The following is a 21,770-nucleotide window of genomic DNA, read 5'->3' on the forward strand; positions in this document are numbered from 1 at the left end:
AAAAGGCGCGAGGGCAGGCAGATCTGTGTTGTGTACACAGCTGCGGGCATTAGTCAGCGCTGACGAGGCGAAAATCTTCCAACGTCTCGGAGTGTCGCGCTCCGCTTCACGCCCGCTCCGGAGTCGGATTTGGGGTTTCGCCCTCGTTCTCCCACTCGCACGAGGACCGCGCTTGTTTGGTGTAATTTTCCCAATGATAGGCTGCGAGAGTGAGAATGTCAGCATGAGTAATAGAGGGGTTGGAGAGAGAGGGAGGAGATGGAGAGAGAGGAGAATAGAGAGAATTTAGAAAGAAAGAGGGAGAATGGAGGGATGGAGAGAGGAAGAATGGAGGGATGGAGAGAGGGAGAATGGAGGGATGGAGAGAGGGAGAATGGAGGGATGGAGAGAGGGAGAATGGAGGGATGGAGAGAGGGAGAATGGAGGGATGGAGAGACGGAGAATGGAGGGAGAGAAAAGGAAAAATTGAGGGATAGAGAGACGGAGAATGGAGGGATGGAGAGAGGGAGAATAGAGGGTTAGAGAGAGGAAGAATGGAGAGATAGAAGAAGAGAGAATGGAGGGAGAGAAAAGCAAAGAATGGAGGGATAGAGAGACGGAGAATGGAGGGAGAGAAAAGGAAAGAATGGAGGGATAGAGAGACGGAGAATGGAGGGAGAGAAAAGGAAAGAATGGAGGGATAGAGAGACGGAGAATGGAGGGAGAGAAAAGGAAAGAATAGAGAGATAGAAGGGGGAATGGAGGGATAGAAATGGAAAGAGTGGAGGAATAGAGAGGGGGAGAATGGAGGGATAGAGACAGGGAGAATGGAGGGATAGAGACGGGGAGAATGGAGGGATAGAGAGATAGCGGGTGAACAGAGAGACAGTGGGAGAACTGAGGGATGGAGTGAGAGAACTGAGAGATCGATGGGGAGAGAGAGAAGAGAGGGATAGAAAGAATTCCTTTTTTCTAATGGAGAGGGTTGAGTAAACGGGGGGAAATTGAAAGAGGGAAATGGAGGGATGGAGAAGAGCGAGAGAGAGATCTAGTGGGGGAATATGAGGGAGAGCGAGGGAGAGAGAGAGAGTTGAGTATTTACTCGAGCACCTCCCCATGGTCCTGACTAACACAGTGCAGGGTTCAGTCCTGCTGTAGATCCACCAACCCCCTCCTTCCTGTCTAATGAGTCTGCAGTATAATTAGGTGTGTGTGTGTGTGTGTGTTGGGTCAGTGAGGAGTCACTTCATTAAACCAGCAATTTGAGCAAAACGATGGCCGTTTCCTTGGCTGTCTCTTGTGCCTTTTAGTTTCTCGCTTTTATTCTGTTCAGCTTTTTCACAATTTCTCTCTCTCTCTCTCTCTTTCTCTCTCTGTTTTTCTTTTCCTCCTATTTCTTCTCTTATCCTTATCTGTCTTTTTTTTTTCCTTTTTCTCCTGCCTCATTTTCCCCTTCTCTCACTTTCTTCACCTTTTTTCTCATCTTTTTATCTTTCTCTTGTAACCTTTCTTTCTTTCCTTCCTTCTCTCTCTCTCTCTCTCTCTCAGACTTTCTCCACACCGTCTCTCCTGGCAGCTCGGAGACTCTCTTGGGAGCGGCCGTAATCTGTTCCATCAGCGTTTACTACCGAGCAGAAATTAACGCAGACAAGCGCCGGCACTCGCAGCCAGCCGAACGCTTCTATTAGGAAAATTATAACGCTATTAACCGAGCCTGTTTGGCCTTTTTCATCCCCCCCTCCTCCTCCCTTTCTCCCTCCCTTCCTCCCTCCCCCCCCCCTCGCTGCCTCCGTTCCCACCGCTGCCACACACAGCGTGGGACGTCACGCCTCGCTGCAAATATGCACACGCAAACATGTGATAGCATCGGTACTCCACGGCTATTGGCTCAGAATTGACCAGAGGCTTATCAGTATCGGTTCTGTACCAGAGCGCCGTCGCATTCATTAAGCGGCTTTCCGGATGGTGATGAAACACAAAGTTGCTTTGTTTTGTTGTGTTTTTTTTTCCTCTTTTTGTTTTGCGGAAAAGTTAATAGAGACAAAAACGTCTTTTCACGTTAAACCTGTACGTCTTGTTCATTGTGATCAGTCGCTCGATTGTGTTTACACTTAAATCTAACCGGTTCGCCACAAATACGGGTTTATTATTATCAGACGTGTAAAGATCTAATCAGCTCGTGATTTTACGTTGGGAAACGTACAAAATGTAACCTCGGGATACGTTAGTACAAGGTATCACGTAACAACATAACTATTTCATTACGTGATAGGTGAAGATGATTGCGGAACAAGTTGCGTAAATGTTGCTAGCGCTCCAATATTAACTGTTATCACACGGAAGCCCCACCCCTTTTCAGCTAGCGATGTTATCATGCACACCTGTATTTTTCTTAAACCAATAAACGATAATAGAGCACACAATTTATGTAGCAAGTTGAAGTCAAATGCAGTCTTAACGGCAAAGTAGGCAGGGCTTATTTACACAGCGCTATAGTTATCTACAAAGAGTTATGTATACAAACAATATATTTAGAATGTAACATGTATCAGGGATTTTGTCTCAATTTCAGAAACACGTAAGGTTTAACGAGCTGTGTGTCTAAATTCATTTGTACCAAAGCGCTAATGAATTCTCGAGTCTAATTGGTCGAAAGCTATCAATTCGTTTTGTCTCAACCACGTACGCTGGGACGTGTTTATGTGTTCGGTTGACGCTAAGGCTTGGAATCATCGTTAGACTGTCTAATCAATTCATTTAAAAAAGTTTAAAAGTAGTAAAAACTACTAAAAGTATCTTGTATGCACTGAAATCTTGTGTAAATTGTGTTAATGATAGTTAAAATGTTGTTTTAACAAGAGAAAAAGGTATAATTTTTTTTCTGGTCTCCCTACAAATCTTCTGCATCACACTCCAGTCCAGTAGGTGGCAGTATTGGTACTAATCGCTCATAAACTTAAAAGAAAAAGAGGCCGCAGCACTCTTGGAAAACAAGAGTATTTGAGGAAGATGGAAGCGGTTTGTGTTTTTTGTAAAAGCTGGGGCATCGTTTTTAAGGAAGTCGTAAATTTTAGAGCGTCTAACGTTTGCAAGTTTTTGTAAATAAGTGTGAATAGGAAAACCGATCCATTAAAAGATCAATAAAATTGTGTGATGTTTGAAATCCAAGACAAGCTAATAAATGTGCCGTCCTTACGGATAGTACTGAAATGTACAAAGAGTCTCCAGTGTTGCTGTTTCGTAACAACGAGCTAAAGCGCTAACGTGGCTTTTTCTTCCTCTTCAGGCCTGATGAGGTTCTGTTTTGAGACGTTCCACACAAAAACGTATAGACAAACAGTATGTCGCCGTTAATTATTTAAAAACTTAATTGCTAGCAAGTATCCGTGCCATCAGCGGGATCGTTCCTGTCGCGGCGTGTCCTGAAGCATTTTTATTTCTCAGGGTTAATTAGCAATGCGACGTCAGGTAGTGCCGAGGCTTTCCAAACATGTTTATTGGATTTAACATCTAATTTAACCAGGCCTTTTCTTGTACAAACACATAAAAACATACTGAAGGCGTTAATCTTTCTGATTACTCCACAGTACGAGCGTGTAAGTAAGAGGTCGTAGCAACGGGATTTGAGACGCTGCTTGACATTTGGCAGAGTTTTTTTTTTTTTTATCCCCTCAGGTAAGAACATGTGGTTACGAATGATTAGCAAACCCGATCAAACCTGTTGGTGTGTGTGTGTGTGTGTGTGTTGTGGTGTTCTGGTGTAACCAGACCAGACAGAAAGACCTTATTATCAGGAAGCTTTGCATGGCCTTTGATACACATGTCAATTTTCCACATCTTGGTTCTGTGTGTGTGTGTGGTTGCGTGTGTGAGATCATGGCGATGATGATGAGGAGAATGAGCGGAGTGTTAATCATCTCTTCGCGCTCCCATGGCGCCTCAGCTGGAGCAGCCCAAAGAGTCTGGCGTAGTTAAATGAGGATCCGCGGGGCCCCCTGGTAATCAGGTTTTTAAGTGATTAGCCTATTAGTTTGCATAATAAACGTAACAACGGTGTCTGCTAATCACTCTCGAGGGTGCGCACCTAACCGAGGGGGGAACAGGAAGGAGGAAGCGCTCGCTCCAGTTTTATGTTCCTGCGCTACGTAGTTTAGAGGGTCACGCAGTTTGGCACCATGCCACTTTTTTCTTAGCCGTTTTTTTTGCTTTGTTTTGTTTCGGGTTTTTTTTGTTGTTGTTCTGCGTGCTTCCTGTTTTTTGTTTTTTATCCCCCGTCGCGGCCGTCGTGTAAACTCGTGAGCAGTGTTATAAAACCTCTTTACACATGCATTAAACTATAATATACATCAGCACCTGTAGCTCAAGGCATGGAAGAGGAGCGGGTTTGTTTGGTTGTTTGTGTGTTTTTTGTTTGTGTTGTCGTGGTGCAGGGGCGCTGTTTGTACAAGGGTGATTAAGGTAGCATCTGGAGAACATGTGTGAGGCTTTTTCTCTCTTAGACGGCTAAATGTGTGTCGAGTGAAGTGGTGAGTGGCCTCGGTGTACAAACTTCCGATTTCCGGCTGCGCCAAATCGAAGTAAAGGGGAACGTCTCCTGTTCAGAAACTCGGAAGACACTGAACTTCTAAAAAAAAATTTTACATTTTGGTTGGAAAAGGGGCGGGGTTTACCCAGGGATTTGATCAGGGAGAGAAAGTGTAAATACATGGTGCAATAGTTTTCAACTTCGACTATTCACATCTGACTAGCGTTTGCGCTCCCTTGACTAGCATTTGCGCTCTCCCGACTAGCGTTTGCGCTCCCCTGACTAGCATTAACCCACAGACTAGCATTTGCGCTTTATGCTCCCCCTGACTAGCGTTTGCGCTCCCCTGACTAGCATTAACCCACAGACTAGCATTTGCGCTTTGTGCTCCCCCTAACTAGCGTTTGCGCTCCCCTGACTTGCATTTACCTCCCATTCTAGCGTTATGCTTCTCTGACTAGAGCCCCAGACTAGCATTTACCGCCGACTAGCATTTAACTCCTCTATGACTTGCGACGAGCGTTTCCCTCCCTTAATAACCTTTACCCTGTCCTTTTTTCATCACTACAACCCTGCATTAGCGCTTTTGAAAGCTTTGCGTGAAGTGCCAGGCGCCTGGATTTTACAGTTTATTCCTGAGATCATGACGGCGATCACGGCGACAGCAGACTGTTCTAGTGAAGTGGAACATTGCCGAGTGTGACCGCAGCTCGAGAGATTCTTTTCCAGGCCTTTGAAAGCAAGCCGTTTTAAAAAGTTACAATACAGTGTGATCTTGGTGATGATTTTATTAAAGCTACCTCGAATGATTGAAAAAGATTCGAGCTCCCTGTGACATACTGAAGTGTTCACAGTGCGATAACCAGGGCTAAAAATAGCACAGTTTAATGGTATTATTCAGCCATTTAAAGTCACATCAACTGATTAAAAAACCTAAATTTTCCTTCCAGGGAATCTTAGTTAAAACACAGCATTCTTATTATTTTTCTTAAGTTTTGTGTTTTTTATTGCAAAAAGTCTTACTTAAATTTACTTACACTTCAGGGGAGCGCGCGTAAGAGCGTAAGGGGCGACTGGATGTTTTTACCCCGTGAAAATTTTCTGCCAAAAGAACAAGAAATTAATGCTTTAAAATTTAAAAGTCTAATTTGTCTCGAAATAGGTTTTTATAATGGGTTTATTTAATTTTTTGGGGGGTCTTAATTTTTTTTTTTTATATTGTATAAAGATATGGATGTAATAGTTGATTTTTTTTATTGATGTAATTTATATATTTAATAATTTACTTAGTTTAATAATATTTTTTAAACTATTTATTTGACTCACCCTGAAATAAAAAAATATATATTTACTATGCATTAGGGTGAAAAAAAAACTTTATAAAATAAATTTAATATAAAATTCCAAATAGTTTTCTTCTCATAATATTACTCTAAACAAAATAACGGATTTCTTTTTTCTAATGAAAAAGGCGTTTTCCATTTATATTTTAAAGTAGCATATCTCATTATCTTCCCGTGGGCCGAGTGCGATAAAACAAAGCCTATAAGTTACCTCAAGGTCGGACAAATACACCTGCGAAAACCACATCAAAATTCTTTTAGTTGTTTTTACATAATGGGTGCACAAACAAACAAAAAGACAGACAAAATTTTTTAAAAACTGCTTTGATGTGTTCTATAACTTGTCACAGTCGAGTTCCTTAGACGTGCAAGTGGTGTTGGTAAATGGTGGTGTGTACAGTTATCACAGACAGGTGTGTCTCTTCTGTAAGTTGGCATCAAGTTATCTGTTGATTTTCAATGATCTGGAGTTCCGCTTGCTGAAAGTACCACCTCGGTCGGGATCGTCATTCACTGACGTACGGCCTACTTTAAAAAGGTTTTACTTCGGCCAAGCGTCTCATCACTGTATGTGAGTGCTGGATTCGTTGGACTCTATTTAAGACGTCTTCGTTCTTTTTTTTCTTTTTAAAAATATAATTGTAAAAATGTTGAGGCTGTTATAAACTGTCAGTGTTTATCTCATTGTTGTTGTTAATCGCTGAACAGTAGAGTGGGAGTGCGAAGCGGCATCATGCTGGGGCAAAAGTATGTCTATGAATTTGGAGCGTAATGTGAACCGTGTGAACAGTCGTCCCACCCTGACCATAATCAGAAAACGATTCTTCGTGTTCTTCCAGAGTGTGTGCGTTTGTGTGTGCGTGTTACGTCGGCAGCTCGCGGTCCCCTGGTGCTAAACACACGCTTCTCCCGTTGTCGATGGCACCACCGCGGAGGTGTTCACACTTTCTGATGGCTTCGCTCCTGTCTTGGGATTTCTGTCTGCCGTACAGTGTTTGTCTGTGTATGCAAATGATCTACCCCCATGCCGAGCGGTGTGTAATTACTCGCCTGTGTGTGTGTGTGTGTGTTTTTTCCCTGTAGAGAGAACTAGACACCACTGCCACGTTATTGGCCAACAGACAAGATGAGAGCGAACAGTCCAGGAAAAAGCTCATCGACCAGAGCCGCGAGTTTAAGAAAAACACACCAGAGGTGAGGCTCAAGACGTGCACACACACACACACACACACACACACACACACGCACACACACTTATGTTACACCTGTCCATCATGATTTGATTTCCATCCTCACTTTTGCTGTATATATATATATATATATATATATATATATATATAGACTTAATATAACAGAGGAGGCCAATATTTGTCATTGCATATATATACAGTGTGTGTGTGTGTGTGTGTGGCATGAAAAATCTAGCCCACAGTATCTTCCTATTATCTCTAACAGTTCCCCTGATTCAGTCCACTCACGGCCTGACTGACCCCAGCGTGAAAAACTCTTCCTGGCACCCACACACACATCTGTGCTATTTTACTCAGTACTGTTCATCTTGTGTGTGTGTGTGTGTGAGAAAGGAAAGCGAGTGTGTGAGAAAACTCCTCAACCAAGTTTTTAAGTGCGTTTTTGAGCTCACGCCCGCTCTCTCCCGTTTGTTTGGGTCCCTGGCTCTCATAAAAGCTCGGAGAGACGTCGCAAAAGGAAAAGTTCAGCCAAAAAAAGAAAATTTACGCCACAGCGCTTTTTGGGCCAAATGTAATCCGTTAAATAAAATGTCTCGAATCCTGCAGCTTGTAGGAGGAGCTTTTAGATACATGAACATCTACTGTAGGTTTAGTCGCCAAACAATGGGAGTTTGGGGAACAGGTTTTTTTTTTTTTTTTTTTTTTTTTTCTTTTTTTTGTGGGGAGGGGAGAAATTAATGCTGATAATAATAATATTATTGGTTGCGTATAGTTAAATTTTTTTATTTAAACATTTTTAAATGCATTTAAATAATTTTTTAAAATATTTTTTAGCATTTTTTGTGATTTTTTTTTTTTAATTGTATTTGGAATTTTAATTGTATTTATAACAAATTAGAATTTTAAAAAATGTTTTTATTTTAATGCAGAGACTTTTTTTTTTTTAGGGGTGAATCAGTGCTGATTATTTACAGTATTATTGATTACATAGCAATCAATACATTTTCATTTCAATTATTTATTTATTTTATATTTCGTTAAACGTCTTTTGACATTCTTCATTACGTTAATTGTCTATAATTATTTTATGTATGATTTTAATGATAATTTTATTAGTAAGAAATTTTTAATTCTAAATTTATTAAAAAATTTTTTTTTAGATTTTATTTTTTAATCCCTTTTTTTAAAAGAGTTTCCAGAGTTTTTGTATCATAAAAAAAAAAAAAAAAAAAAACTTACGTTAAACTTACGGCAACAGGGCGTTAATCAAGTTAAACGTCTTAATAAATTATATTATTCTTATCATAATAATAATATATATTAAATATAACAATTCATTTAAATGAATAACAAATAGAATTAATATTTAGTTTATATTAAATCACGGGGTGTCAGGCTGCCTCACACCATCCTGTCATTAATTATAGTTTAAAGAGAACAACATGCTTCATTTAGTGCTTCATTTTTTCCCCTCATTTTAAAAAAATAATTTTTCAGGGGGGTGTACAAACTTTAGCAATACTTCACTATTCAAATAAACTTTTCAGAACAAATGCATTGATTAAATACTTTTTCCTTATATACCATCCCATATATACAAACATACATACATTTGTATTTGATTAGTGCATTTCTTGGTGGTCAAGTGCAAAAGTTTGTACGCCCTGTGGAGGCGTGTGAAAATGAAAGCCACTGAACGTTGACTGACTCAGTACTCAGGTCCTGGTTGTGGACATAAATAACTAGATTAACAGTATCTTATATTTATGGTTATTTCCTGCGAGCCGGCATGGAACGACTTTTCGATTATTACGAGCATGTTGTATCAGGTATCAGTTAACACTCAGCGCTCAGATATCAGCATTGTATTCAAAAGAGGAAAGAAAGAAAGCAAGATACGGCTCAGTGCATCCCGAACTGTCGAGTATCTACTTTTACTTAATTACTTTTGTTACCATGTTAAACCCTCCAATCCCCTCGAGAGCTGTTTTACTCTGACCTACTTTGTTCTCCGCCGAGTGCGTAACATCCCCACAAAGAGGAATCATCTGGGAATCGCATTGTTTATCCCGCGCTCCCATGGCAACAGGCCTGCCGCCGCACGGCTGGAAACAAAGCCGCGTTGTCATTGTTGTTATTTGGAATGTTGTAATGAATAATTAATGAACGGAATGAATTATTTATGAAGGAGTGGGCTGAAGGAGTGAAGTCGGAGAGCTGCTGCTGCTAGGAAGGTTGCGTGTACGATCGTGTAAGTGTGCCATGTTTTTTTTTTTTTTTTTTTTCCCCTCCGTCTTTTCTTTTCTTTCTTCCTCCATGACTGCTCTCCTCTAACGGCATCCTACTGCTCATATGTTTTTATTACACCCGCCTTTAAATGTTAGCCTGCGTTAATTCCAGCCGAGACGGTTTATTTTCGTGGCTCAGATGCTTTTCTTTTCTTTTCTTTCTTTTTAATATGTATTTATTTATTAACATATCAAAGATGATGAGATGCAGCTCGGGATTCCCCGCCATCAGCTCCAAGACAGATTGTGAGAAGCGAAGACGCGACGCGTCGTGTCATGATGCAAGTTCCAGATCGGGAACAGAAGAGATTTACACATTAATATGTACATGGATAGATAGATAGGTAGCTATAGAAATATAGACACACCCACGTGTGTTTACAGGTATATTCATTTTTTAGAAAATCAGTATTTATTTAGCAATCCTGTACATACTGGAGCCCTACGGATTGTTTATTATCTTTCAAAAGGGTGTACAAACTTTCGCTCTACTGTACTTTACTTATATTATTACGCTTATATTTTTTAGCACCAATGAAATATTTTTGCTTTAATATAATCCCATATGTCCAGAATTCTGTAATAATTTCTTGTACGCAAAAGTGCAAAAGTTTGTACGCCCTATGTTAAACATTATTATAATACAGGTCCTGGATGTAAACATATAATAGTTATTATTTCATTGCTGCACGGTAACAGAGCAGATGTACACAACGGTATGTTCCTTTTTTTTTTTTTTTTTTATGTTTGCCACTTTGACAGGATTTTTATAGAAAACCGTCCACGCAAACCAATCTTTAAAGAAAACAATTTTAAAAAGTCTGGAGTTGTTTCCTGGATGTTCCACAACATTAAAGGATTTAAAGTTAATAATGTGCCTGTAATTATTAAATAAATAAAACATGAAATTGTTGGCGAGCCGATGTGGCGTAAAAAGAATGAAGGAAAGTTTAATAGTAGTAATAATAATAATAATAATAATAGTTTATTTGCTTTAATATAGGCAATTATTATAACTATTATTAAATATCAATCAGCCCTAGGTTTAATGCGGTACAGTTCTATAAGAAAACAAACATCTCTTAATATTCTATGATAATCCATCAGGAAAATGAAAGGCCAAGTTCATATCATGATGTAAAGATTTTAATCTTGGCTCGTCACACCTCTAGGCGCCGGCTCGACATTTGCAGAGCGCTACACGCTGATGAAATAAACCTGCGGTGCAATAACTGACCAAACCGCCGTTTTGTTTCCCCCCCCGCGTACACTTTAATCACAGTGCCTCATAGGCCGTGCTGAAATGTAAATTTAAACTCTTCTACCGAACGAAAATGCCAAGGCCTCATGAAAGCTCCGGAGCGGCTCCGGCCCCCATTAAAGCATGTTCAGCACAGATAAGCACCTCATCAACACATCTGCCTGCATCACTGCAACACTTTTCCCCGACTTTGCTGACCAGATGGTTGTTTCACGCAACCTCACACCAAAAACAGCTGGACGAGTGCAGAAGTGACAGGAGGTATTAGAGGAAAAGGAGACAAAAGCAGATATGAGTGTCTGTTTAAAGGTTAATGGAAAAAAAAAGACATAACTAATGAAGTAAGGAAAGGAGAACTCGGTGTCCTCAGTGCTGAAAAACTTCAAGTTGAAGTGGCCAACTTTTTACTTTTAATGCTAGACTTTAAGGTTTCCAAAATATGTCTGGTAATAATTTTCTAGTTGAAATATAGTTCAGATCATGCATTCTTCCATTCCAAAATCCCTTTAATGCAAATGAACTATTGCCCCGCCCCTACACCTTCTCCTTTTGCCGAAGTGCAGTTTTCTAGCCAATCTCAACACAGGAGCCGAGGCGTCGAGCCAGAGGAGGGGCTATGTCCCATAATTAATGCAAAACTTATTATTATTTAAGCACTGCTGCCTTGCGTCTTCAAGGTCCGGGTTTGATTCCCATCCAGACTCGATTCCTGTCTCTGTTTGCATGTTCTCCCCATGCTTGGTGGGTTTTCACTGGGTACTCCGGTTTCCTTCCTGTTGGACGCCCATGAGACTATTTAGCTCCTGTTCTCGGTTATGTTACAGCAGCGATAATTAATGTCGTAAAGATGTGCCTTGCAAAGTGCTATGATTGTTACAAAGCAGTGACACCAGAGATACAAAAAAAAAAGTTTTTTAGACCGTCTGCAGTACAAGTTGCTTTGTGCAAGCCATCACTATAGCAACTGGGGGCGCGACCAATGACCAAAGTCATGGCTCAGGTTTTATGAGTCATGGATTGGATCGGTTTTCTAATTTGGAGAACATTTAAAGCTGCTCAATGTTTAAATTAAACCTTCAAACGTTTCCTACTTAGTTGTCAAGTTAAAGTGCTATACGAGGCGTGATGATAGTTATTTGTTTGTATGCACAGGCTAATTTTCATTCGCAAGATTTTAAAAAATGTTGTAATTAAAATAGAATAAACAATTCGGCCCGTTGTTTTAAAAATGTTCTGCATTAAGGGGTTCAGAGTCAGAGTATATCATGTTACTACTGATATTATTTGCCCTGCTTTTTAATCGGAGTGGGTAAGGTTGCAGAACTGTCTGTGCGGGATTTTGTCAGTGTGATCTGGCAACCCTGTCAATCCAGAAAAATGGATTCTTGCGAGATTTCTGCTTAGGAATGAGAAGCAAATATATCCCAGTTTTGCTCTATGATGGTTAAATGACCTTAAGCGTATACGGCACATGCTCATAGTAAACAAGACGGATAAAAATGCAGGTGCAACACATGCTGTTAGTGTTTGCGTCTGGCTTGTGCTGCCGCATCGTTTAGAGAAGACTGAGGACGATTCGGGGGAAGTCATTATTTCAGTTTTAACTCTCTGTGGCAGATATAAATCCCTCTTCGCTTCAGGACAGACGTGCCAGTTCTTCAGTGTTACTCCACCTCTCGCTATGAATTATTGTGATTTTCTTCTTATTCGGTTATTCCTTCGGCACTCGCGAACGCGAACGTCTAGTAGCCTTCCCGTGAATCGGGTTTGTTTTTGGACCGGCGAGGGATTAGTAATGCCGTGTCGGATCGAATTTAGCACAGCCGCTTCAAACCGTGTCTTAGTCGCTCTTCTCCCGCCGTCACACATACACACACATTTACACACACACACACACACACTCGGTCACATACAGCCTCTACATTTATCACTTAAATCCATTCCTTTCATGTCTGCGCACATCCATAATTTACACACAGTCTTTTTAGGAGATACAAGCGACTGAAAAGTGTGTGTTGCAGGGGTGTAAAGAAAATGGTTTTAAAAAAAGTAGCGTTTAAATCTATTTGAAAAGAATCTAAATTTTGGATATGATGATGACGATGATATAAAGGAATCATACTGATGGATGTGCTGAACACCAAAAGAAGATGCCAAGGTGCCGCCCTTATCAGCCAAGTACTGGAATCTGGCGCTACCCTGGGCGCAAGTTGGCAAAAAAATAAAAGGACAGCGAGATCCTACGTGTGTGCAGAGCTGCATAAAAGACACGACAATGCCCGTCCTGCTCTAATCCTGTCAATCAGCACGAACTTGCCGCGTTCACACACACACATACATCGACGCAACTCCAGGTCCTCAAGCACCCTGAAAGAAATTTATTTCCTGTGACCTTTTCTCACAGCGGCGAGCCAATACCGCAACGAGCTGTTTGTGGCGGAGGAACACTTTAACCCGTCGTCGATCAAGCTGTTGGAGACCTGTGGGCTTGAAGTCTTGGGGGGACGAAAAAAAAAAAAAGGCTGAGCAGTACTGGAAGGCATTTCTACATCAAGAGTGTGTGTGAACAAGAGAGTGAGAGAGCGAGTGTAGAAGCTTTTCCTTTTCAGAAGAGCCAAGCCGCATTAAGCAGGCCTTCTTATCTCTCCTTAAAGGTCATTCGCGGAGAAGGAAACTTTTTTTTTTTTCCTTTTATTATTTGCCTCTATTTTTCCCCCCATTAGTTAAACAAATACAGATGGACAGTGGCGCTAATCGTGAGTGTGACCTTCAGGAGAGTAGATACGCAGACATTGTGTGCGCTCGAAGGCTCATTTTTCACCTCAGGTGCTGGTTTTTGGTTCCAGACAGTCGGAACGGGCCACGCATACTTCAGTGACGCGAACACCTTCGCCCGGAGGCAGATAGGCCCGCGCGTGCGCACGCATACATACGTACACGCACACGTGAGGCGTGAGAGGATTTGTTAAGTAAGAGCGCGAGGTGTGTCAGAGCGCTACGGGCAATGTTAACAGCAGGACGCGTGTTTCGCCTGTCTGAGCCGATAAACTTTCTGTTTCAGCTCCAACGTCTGCCTTCGGGAGTCGAGACTCTTTTTTTTTTTTTTTTTTTTTTTTCAATGATACTTGGTTCGATGAAATAAACAGAATCAATCAACGGAAACATTACGTTTTAGGTATTAAAAAACAATAGACATTTGTATTCTTTCATTTGGACAATTTATTTTAAATAGATGCACACTTTTTTTTTTTTTTTTTTTTTTTTTTTTTTAGCTTTAGGGTTGGGAATCACAAGCGGTCACCCAATACGATGATGTCACGATATTATCACGATATCACGAATAACCTCCTGCTTTCCTGATTCTAAAAACATCGCCCGTCCCCCATACTTACCATTTAATAGTAGAATGATTCAACAAACAAAATAGATGACGCGATTAGCATGCTATAATTATAGCATCACAGTGCAGCGTAGTGCTGTGCAGTGAACACAGTAAAGTATTGCAACGTTCCGAATAAAAAAGTTTGTTTTTCTCAAGTCAGAAAGGAGTACTAGGTTTTTTTTTGGGTATTAAGGCAGCTCCAGAACAAAACCAACACTAACAGTCTGGACAAAAGTATTGCAATGCAGTGTGTGTGTGTGTGTGTGTTTGATTTAATGATGTTTTTACCATTTCAGAAGATTTTTTTAAGCTACTGTTTCGATTTCAGTTGATGTTATTTTTAAACATAAGATGTAATGATGATTTTGGGTTGTGGGTTCAGCTCCGGTTAAAAAAATTAGAAAATTTGGCTTCACTTCATGGACACCAGACACTGCACTTTGAGAACACTTTTTGAGAGCCAATTTTGGAACTACACTTGAAAAACCTATTTTTACGACCCTCTTTGGGGCCCCACTTGGAAAACCCTTTTTGAGACCGCACTCTGAGAACCCAATTTGGGACTCCACTTCAAAACTCACTTTGAGAACCCACCTTGGGTCCCCACTTTGAGAACTTTTTTCAGGACTCCACTTGAGAATCCTCTTAGAGAACCCTCCTTGGGTCCCCACTTTGAGAACCCTCCTTGGGTCCCCACTTTGAGAACCCTCCTTGGGTCCCCACTTTGAGAACTTTTTTCAGGACTCCACTTGAGAATCCTCTTAGAGAACCCTCCTTGGGTCCCCACTTTGAGAACCCTCCTTGGGTCCCCACTTTGAGAACTTTTTTCGGGACTCCACTTGAGAATCCTCTTAGAGAACCCTCCTTGGGTCCCCACTTTGAGAACCCTCCTTGGGTCCCCACTTTGAGAACCCTCCTTGGGTCCCCACTTTGAGAACCCTCCTTGGGTCCCCACTTTGAGAACCCACCTTGGGTCCCCACTTTGAGAACCCACCTTGGGTCCCCACTTTGAGAACTTTTTTTGGGACTCCACTTGAGAATCCTCCTTGGGTCCCCACTTTGAGAACCCTCCTTGGGTCCCCACTTTGAGAACCCTCCTTGGGTCCCCACTTTGAGAACCCTCCTTGGGTCCCCACTTTGAGAACCCTCCTTGGGTCCCCACTTTGAGAACCCTCCTTGGGTCCCCACTTTGAGAACCCTCCTTGGGTCCCCACTTTGAGAACCCTCCTTGGGTCCCCACTTTGAGAACCCTCCTTGGGTCCCCACTTTGTAAAACCTGTTTTGAGAATACTCTAGAGAAAAACCCTTATGGTCTCCATTTTGAGAGCCCTGACCCAACAATAATCAATAAATAATTAATAAGCTAACGAGCTACATTCCATTAGAACCGTGGGGGTTCCAGCACTGAGATTAGAACCAGAGATTACAGGCTACAGGTGTTTACTTATGTACCGGCACTCAGTGGAATTAGACCGGGTAAGTCTCAGAGGTGTTTGTAATGGCGCTGATCCTTTTAGAGTGTTTTTTTTTTTTTTCGTGTGTGTGTGTGTGTGTGTGTGTGTGTGTGTGTGTGTGTATATGTCTCTCTCTCTCTGTGTTCTTCTATCAGAGACAGCGTTGGTAATTAGGGCCTGATCCGGGCTGGCAGCGTGCCTGCTCAGGCTGCCTGGCGTCTCCTCAGTTAATTATAGGCCTGTGTGTGTAAGTCCAACCACGCAGGCTTGTTTACCAGCCAGAGACACACACACACACAGACACACACACACTTGCAGACAAGCAGACAAACACACGCACACACTGCTGTAACGAGCCATTGATTTAAGAGGCGTTCCTGTACATCCTCGCTGGCTGAAGAATTTAGGAGGAGTGAAGAGAGGAGGAATTTGCCTCCTATTAGCTGATGGAGAGGGAGGTGTGTGTGTGTGTGTGTGTGTGTGTGTGTGTGTGTGTGTGTGTGTAAAGGCAGGAAATAAGGTGGCGCTAGAGACTACTGCTGAGAAGCCTTCATTACTTCAGTAATCATGACCTCACTGCCTGAAAATGCACACAGAGTCGATGTTAAGTGCCGTTTTAGTGTCTCTGGATCCCCACACACACACACACACACACACACACACATATACACACAGTGTTTTCAGTAAGCACCACTTGTAAAACGAACGATCGAAACGCTAAAAAAACTTAATGGAGTGTGTGTGTGTGTGTGTTCAGGTCCGGTTGATCTTATTACACTGTCCTGAGTATTCTTCACAAAATGGCTGAATAGTGAGATGTTCAGACTGATAGCTGCTTCTGACCCACATGAAAACTTTCCCATGCCTGTGTGTGTGTGTGTGTGTGTGTGTGTGTGTGGTGGTGTATGCTCTAGCCGATACCCCAAAGCTCTAAAACATTATATTAGTAGACATGCTTTTGGAGACTAATAGCCTTGTTTGTCGAGTGACTGTGTGTCGGAATGTGTGTGTGTGTGTGTGTGTGTGTGTGTGAGTGTGTGTGTGAGACTGAGGTCAGCATTCCAAGCTCTAGATTAAGCCTTTTCATGACTTCTAATCGTATTGGACTGTTTCGAACCAGATGCAACAATAATAAACCGCGAGTTGTTTGTCATTTTCTAAACGCGCGTCACTTAACACCCTGGATAAAAGGGTGCGCATATTTTTAATTATACACCAATTTTGTGTATAATTGATGACAATTTTGTCATTAAACTTAATTATAACGTACATGGCGAGCGTGTGGCCCAGAAGTGACACGTTTACAATACAGTTTGTTTCAACGTTGACTTTACAGGTATGGCGTTTTTAAAATGGCGGATGTTCTCCCTTAAAATGGCTCCGGCGTCGTCGAAGAACCGTAAAATCAATCCATCGGTAAAACCGTCCGCTTTTTATTCACGCCCCTCAACGTGTAGCGCCGCTGCCGCTTTGTGAGCTGATTCGTATTTGGACGCTTTAAAAAAAAAAAAAAAAAACACAGAAATTTTCGCAGTTATTTAAAAGGACAGCTCTAACGTGCGTGTTAATCTGAGTGTACGTGTGTGTACGTGTGTACATGAGCCTCCCCCGATTTTCCCCCCGTCCATGGGGCTGATCCATCTCATCCGTCACAGCTGATATGATCAGTGTAGTTATAAGGGCTCGGCTGTGCGCAGCTGGCTGTACTCGTCTCTCTCTCTCTCACACACTCACACACACACACACACACACACACACAAGCATGCACAGAGTCAGCGATTTTTTTCATCTCCCACCTGAGAGAACTTTCTTTATGCGTTCCCCACACGACCGTGTACACGCCTCAGCAGGGGGTCTGAGTCAGCGATCTCGGCTCATCATCATAACAACGCTGTTCCTCTTTAATCGACGGGTTCGTCTGGGATGTGTGTGTTAGAAAAGATCGCTTACTCAGCACACACTCCTTGACACCTGTACACTCTCTAATAGACCCTCGTGGACACCCGTACGCTCTCACTGACCCTCGTGGACACCCGTACACACTCACTGACTCTCGTGGACACCCGTACGCTCTCACTGACCCTCGTGGACACCCGTACGCTCTCACTGACCCTCGTGGACACCCGTACGCTCTCACTGACCCTCGTGGACACCCGTACGCTCTCACTGACCCTCGTGGACACCCGTACGCTCTCACTGACCCTCATGGACACCCGTACGCTCTCACTGACTCTCATGGACACCCGTACGCTCTCACTGACTCTCATGGACCCCCGTACGCTCTCACTGACTCTCATGGACACCCGTACGCTCTCACTGACTCTCATGGACACCCGTACGCTCTCACTGACTCTCATGGACACCCGTACGCTCTCACTGACCCTCATGGACACCCGTACGCTTTCACTGACTCTCATGGACACCCGTACACACTCACTGACCTTCATGGACACCCGTACGCTCTCATTGACCCTCATGGACACCTCAGTCTGCTTCACCCCTACACACTTATGCACTCTCATAGTTACCTGTACACTTTCACAGACACCCATCCATCCATTTAGCAACCTCTATAATCCAACTAGGGGCCGTGGAGGCCAATGGTGACCATTTTATTTATTCTCAGTTTCTACACCCGCAGGAGGGCCTCCGGTCAACACTAGCACACTATGGGCAATTTTGGAACGCCAGTTAGTCTAATCCGCATGTGTTAGGACTGTGGGATGAAACTGGAGAACCCTGAGGAAACCCACCAAGCATGGGGAGATGATGTAAACTCCATGCACACAGACCCGAACCTGGGACCTGAAGGTGCAAGGCGACAGTGTTAACCACTAAGCCGACGTGCCACCCACAGATACCCATAGATACTTATACATTCTCATAAAGTCTCACACACTCATAGATAGCCATGCACTCTAATAGACATCCATAGATGCCCATAGTTACCAACAGAAACCCTCGTGCATTCTCGTAGACACCCAAAGACATCTATACTCTCTCATAGACCCACACACACACTCATGCACTTTCATAGACATGATCATTTTATAGTCTTTTACCATTACGTTTTCTGGTATTTCTAAGCAACGCTGTTTAACCCCCGAATTAATTTTAGTATAAATTGTATGCAGCTAGTTACCATCTCATTACTAATTGCGTAGCAAAATGAAAGGAACACTCTCTCTGTTGCTGACAAAGAAAATCCCGATCTCAGTGGGCCAGAGGATACATAGACCTGATCCAGAATGAGGTGAAAGGGATAACTCAAGCATCGGCAGTACCTCTCTCGTGCCTTGTTTTTCTTTCCGGTAGTGATTGGGATGCTTATGCCTCCAGAAACATCAGTTACCCTGCCGGCTCAGGTTTATTTGGATCATCTCGGGGCATTGTGCACCTCCTGCCCGGGACCTGAGGCAGTAAAATGAGTCCCGAGCCGTCTTGATTAGTTCATTGGTCAGATCTCAGGTCCCCAGAAGCGAGTGGACCTCTGTGTGTTCATTGTAATAAATAGTATCAGGCAATGTTACACACATGATCATATCATTATAATTTAAAACAAGTCTAAAATACATAACTGGTCCTGATTAGACTGAGCAGAACTAGGACCCTAGTTGGTGCTGGTCACAGGTAGGGTATATCCGGTCCTCAGAACCAAGTGGACCCATGAGGACTAAATAAATGAGCCACCGTCTATACTAATTATCACCTCATTTACAGGGACCTTGGACTTCAAATCTGCTCTGAAATCATATTGGGATATTTGCACGTATTATTCAGGCAGCAGTGGGTTAACCATCCAGGCTGCACTGTGGTGACAATAATTCCCTCCTACACTCGGTGAAGAAAAACATAATGTGTTTTTATTTGATGTGGTGTATCTGTTCATATCAGATAATAGATGGTTTAGCACAGAGCATCTCCTTTATGAGCAGCGGCAGATGGTGATGAGAGGCAGTACCTCCGTAGACACTCCAGTTAGCATTCTGTGTAAAATTGGTACACACACACACACACACACACACACACACACACAAAGCAGTGAGAACAGTTCTTTCTCAGTCCTCATCAAAGAGCTCGCTGCGTTCGAGGCGCTCTGTAGAAGATCAGAGCGGTGCGCAACATCTGACCAAATTAGCGCACAGATCAGAGGAACGATACATAATTCAATAAACCAGGGATGAGCTGTGTGCGTCCTCATTAATGCAGCTACACTCAAACTACTGTTCTTTTACTATTCTACTGTTATATCCAACTCAATACTTGTTTTGGGTTTGGGCTGGTTCCCTTCTAATCCAGACCTGACAGGCTGCATACGAGTGTAAGGCATTTTAGCATTATGGTAAGCTAATACAAGGTCAATGTTTATAAAGATACCCCAGATGAGTAAACAAATACGTTGGTGAGTCAAAAATGATCAGCACTTTGGTTATATTAAAACTTATCTGCGCTTTCCGTTCAAGGCTGCCGTCTCCCCAGTCACTGCTATGCAGGTGTCAATGCGTTACATCAGTTCATTTTTGCAGTGCAAGCAAAAATGGATGGCCCACTTGTGATTTGCACAAAAAAAGAGCAACGTGCAGCAGTTTTTAAAAAAAAATATTTATTTAGTTACATTTGGTGATCTGAGGTTGGACCTGGTGCCATTATTAATCGAAGACTTTGTACACAGTATGGAAAAAGTGTTTGGATATCTGCAAACAAAATTTGTAACAATACTCTAATGAAAGTGAAAGTTTCTTGAAGAGAATCGTTATTAGTGACGAGACATGGATTAATCCCTACAAGCCGGAATAGAACGGAAACATCCTCAACTGAAGACCAAAAGAAGTCAACCATCAGCTGGAAAATTGATGCTTACAGTATTTTTGAGATTCTCAAGGGTCAGTATTGGAACATTTATCAGGGAAAAGGCTCCACAGTCAACAGTACTCGTTATTGTGAGACACCTATTGAAGAGCTAAGGTCTAAACTTCGGATTAAACACAGAGGACTGCTATACAAGAGCGTTCTGAATTTAAATGATGATGCAGGTCCTCACACTTCTGCCTACACTGACGACACTCTGCAAAAACTTTGTTTTAAGGTGTTAAAGCATTATCTTCATAGTCCTGATCCCCCTCCATCGGATTTTCAGCTGTTTAGTCCCCTGAAAACAGCCCTACAAGAAACATAAAAAAACAACAACATTTTTTAATGAGGGAAGACGAAAGCTTGTTGTCAGATGGACAACGTTGTCAAATTTATGTATTTGTCTTTCCTATAGGTTAATCAATCATAATATTTTTTTTTTCTTTGCAAGAAGAGAATAAAAAGCAGAAAAATCTGAGGAAAGATTAGCCCTACAAGATGTATCTACAACTTCTCTTTGTAGTCTACCATTTATTGGATTTTCTTGCTTGTTCTTTGGTTCAGAGTATGCATCTGTGTAGCTTTTAGATAGAACTTCAGACAAGCACCTGAAGAAGCTGGCTTGCTTGTACCAAATGAAGGCATCGTGCAGCTGATGTCACTTTTTGGTCATGTGCTAGGCATCTGGTTCGAAATGTCTCGACAACTGATGTCATAAGACCTTTGGAGTCTCTGAAAATATTTTCTCACACACCAGGTGGAATGTGGATGACGAAGAAATCACTCTTCAGTTATCCTCACAAAACGAGGAGTAGTGCACAGCCTCCCCTCTAAAATCCATCTGGGTTTCATCTACAGGATCTTTCAATTACACTATCCTCCCATCGGAGAAGAAGCATGAAGACTCCTTATGCCAAAGATGTCCAAAGCAGTTGTAGATTTATATGCCAATCAAACAGGAGCGCTTGAAAAAACTCAACCCTTGTTTAAAGAACATCAGAAGGTCAATTGATTAAACGTGTGCAGCTTCTGTTTGGTTGAAATTAACCCTTGGAGCCGGACACCCCTCACAAGTGTGGATAAGATCAGACACTCTTGTTTAAGATTTTTTAACTTCATCTCTTTGTATTAAAGCACTGAGTGAAACGAAGGTTCAAGATCCTGGAAAGAAGTCGTCTTTGTCACAGCAAAGTATTTTCTTTACATATCCCTGCTCTTCGGGAAGCAGGGCTTGGAGTTCAGGGTGAGGCCTGATATGGTGCCCCAGGAGCAGAGAGGGGTAGGGTCCTTGCTCAAGTGCCAAACAGTGTCAGCTTGTTAGTGCTGGGCTTGAATTCATTCCACTTTCCCCTTCCTGTAGGACTTGTGGTCATTATGAAATATAGCAGGTGAGAATATCAACCCTTTTAAGTTTTGTACACTAATCTTTCAATCCATCTCCTGCCACCTGACCAGCTCTCTGAATTCACTGTATAGAGACTTTTGTATGGTGGGTTT

General features: G+C 42.2%; 1 protein-coding gene across 1 annotated transcript in view; it reads left to right on the top strand.

Moving 5' to 3' along the window:
• cux1b (cut-like homeobox 1b) overlaps positions 1 to 21,770 on the top strand; it is a 162,346-nt gene that overhangs the window by 33,171 nt on the left and 107,405 nt on the right. Inside the window, exon 2 of the mRNA XM_053487087.1 lies at positions 6,931 to 7,041. Coding sequence (XP_053343062.1) covers positions 6,931 to 7,041 — 111 coding nt within the window. The remainder of the gene's footprint in view (positions 1 to 6,930; positions 7,042 to 21,770) is intronic.

Source organism: Clarias gariepinus, chromosome 25, assembly GCF_024256425.1.
Source record: "Clarias gariepinus isolate MV-2021 ecotype Netherlands chromosome 25, CGAR_prim_01v2, whole genome shotgun sequence".
Taxonomy (NCBI): domain Eukaryota; kingdom Metazoa; phylum Chordata; class Actinopteri; order Siluriformes; family Clariidae; genus Clarias; species Clarias gariepinus.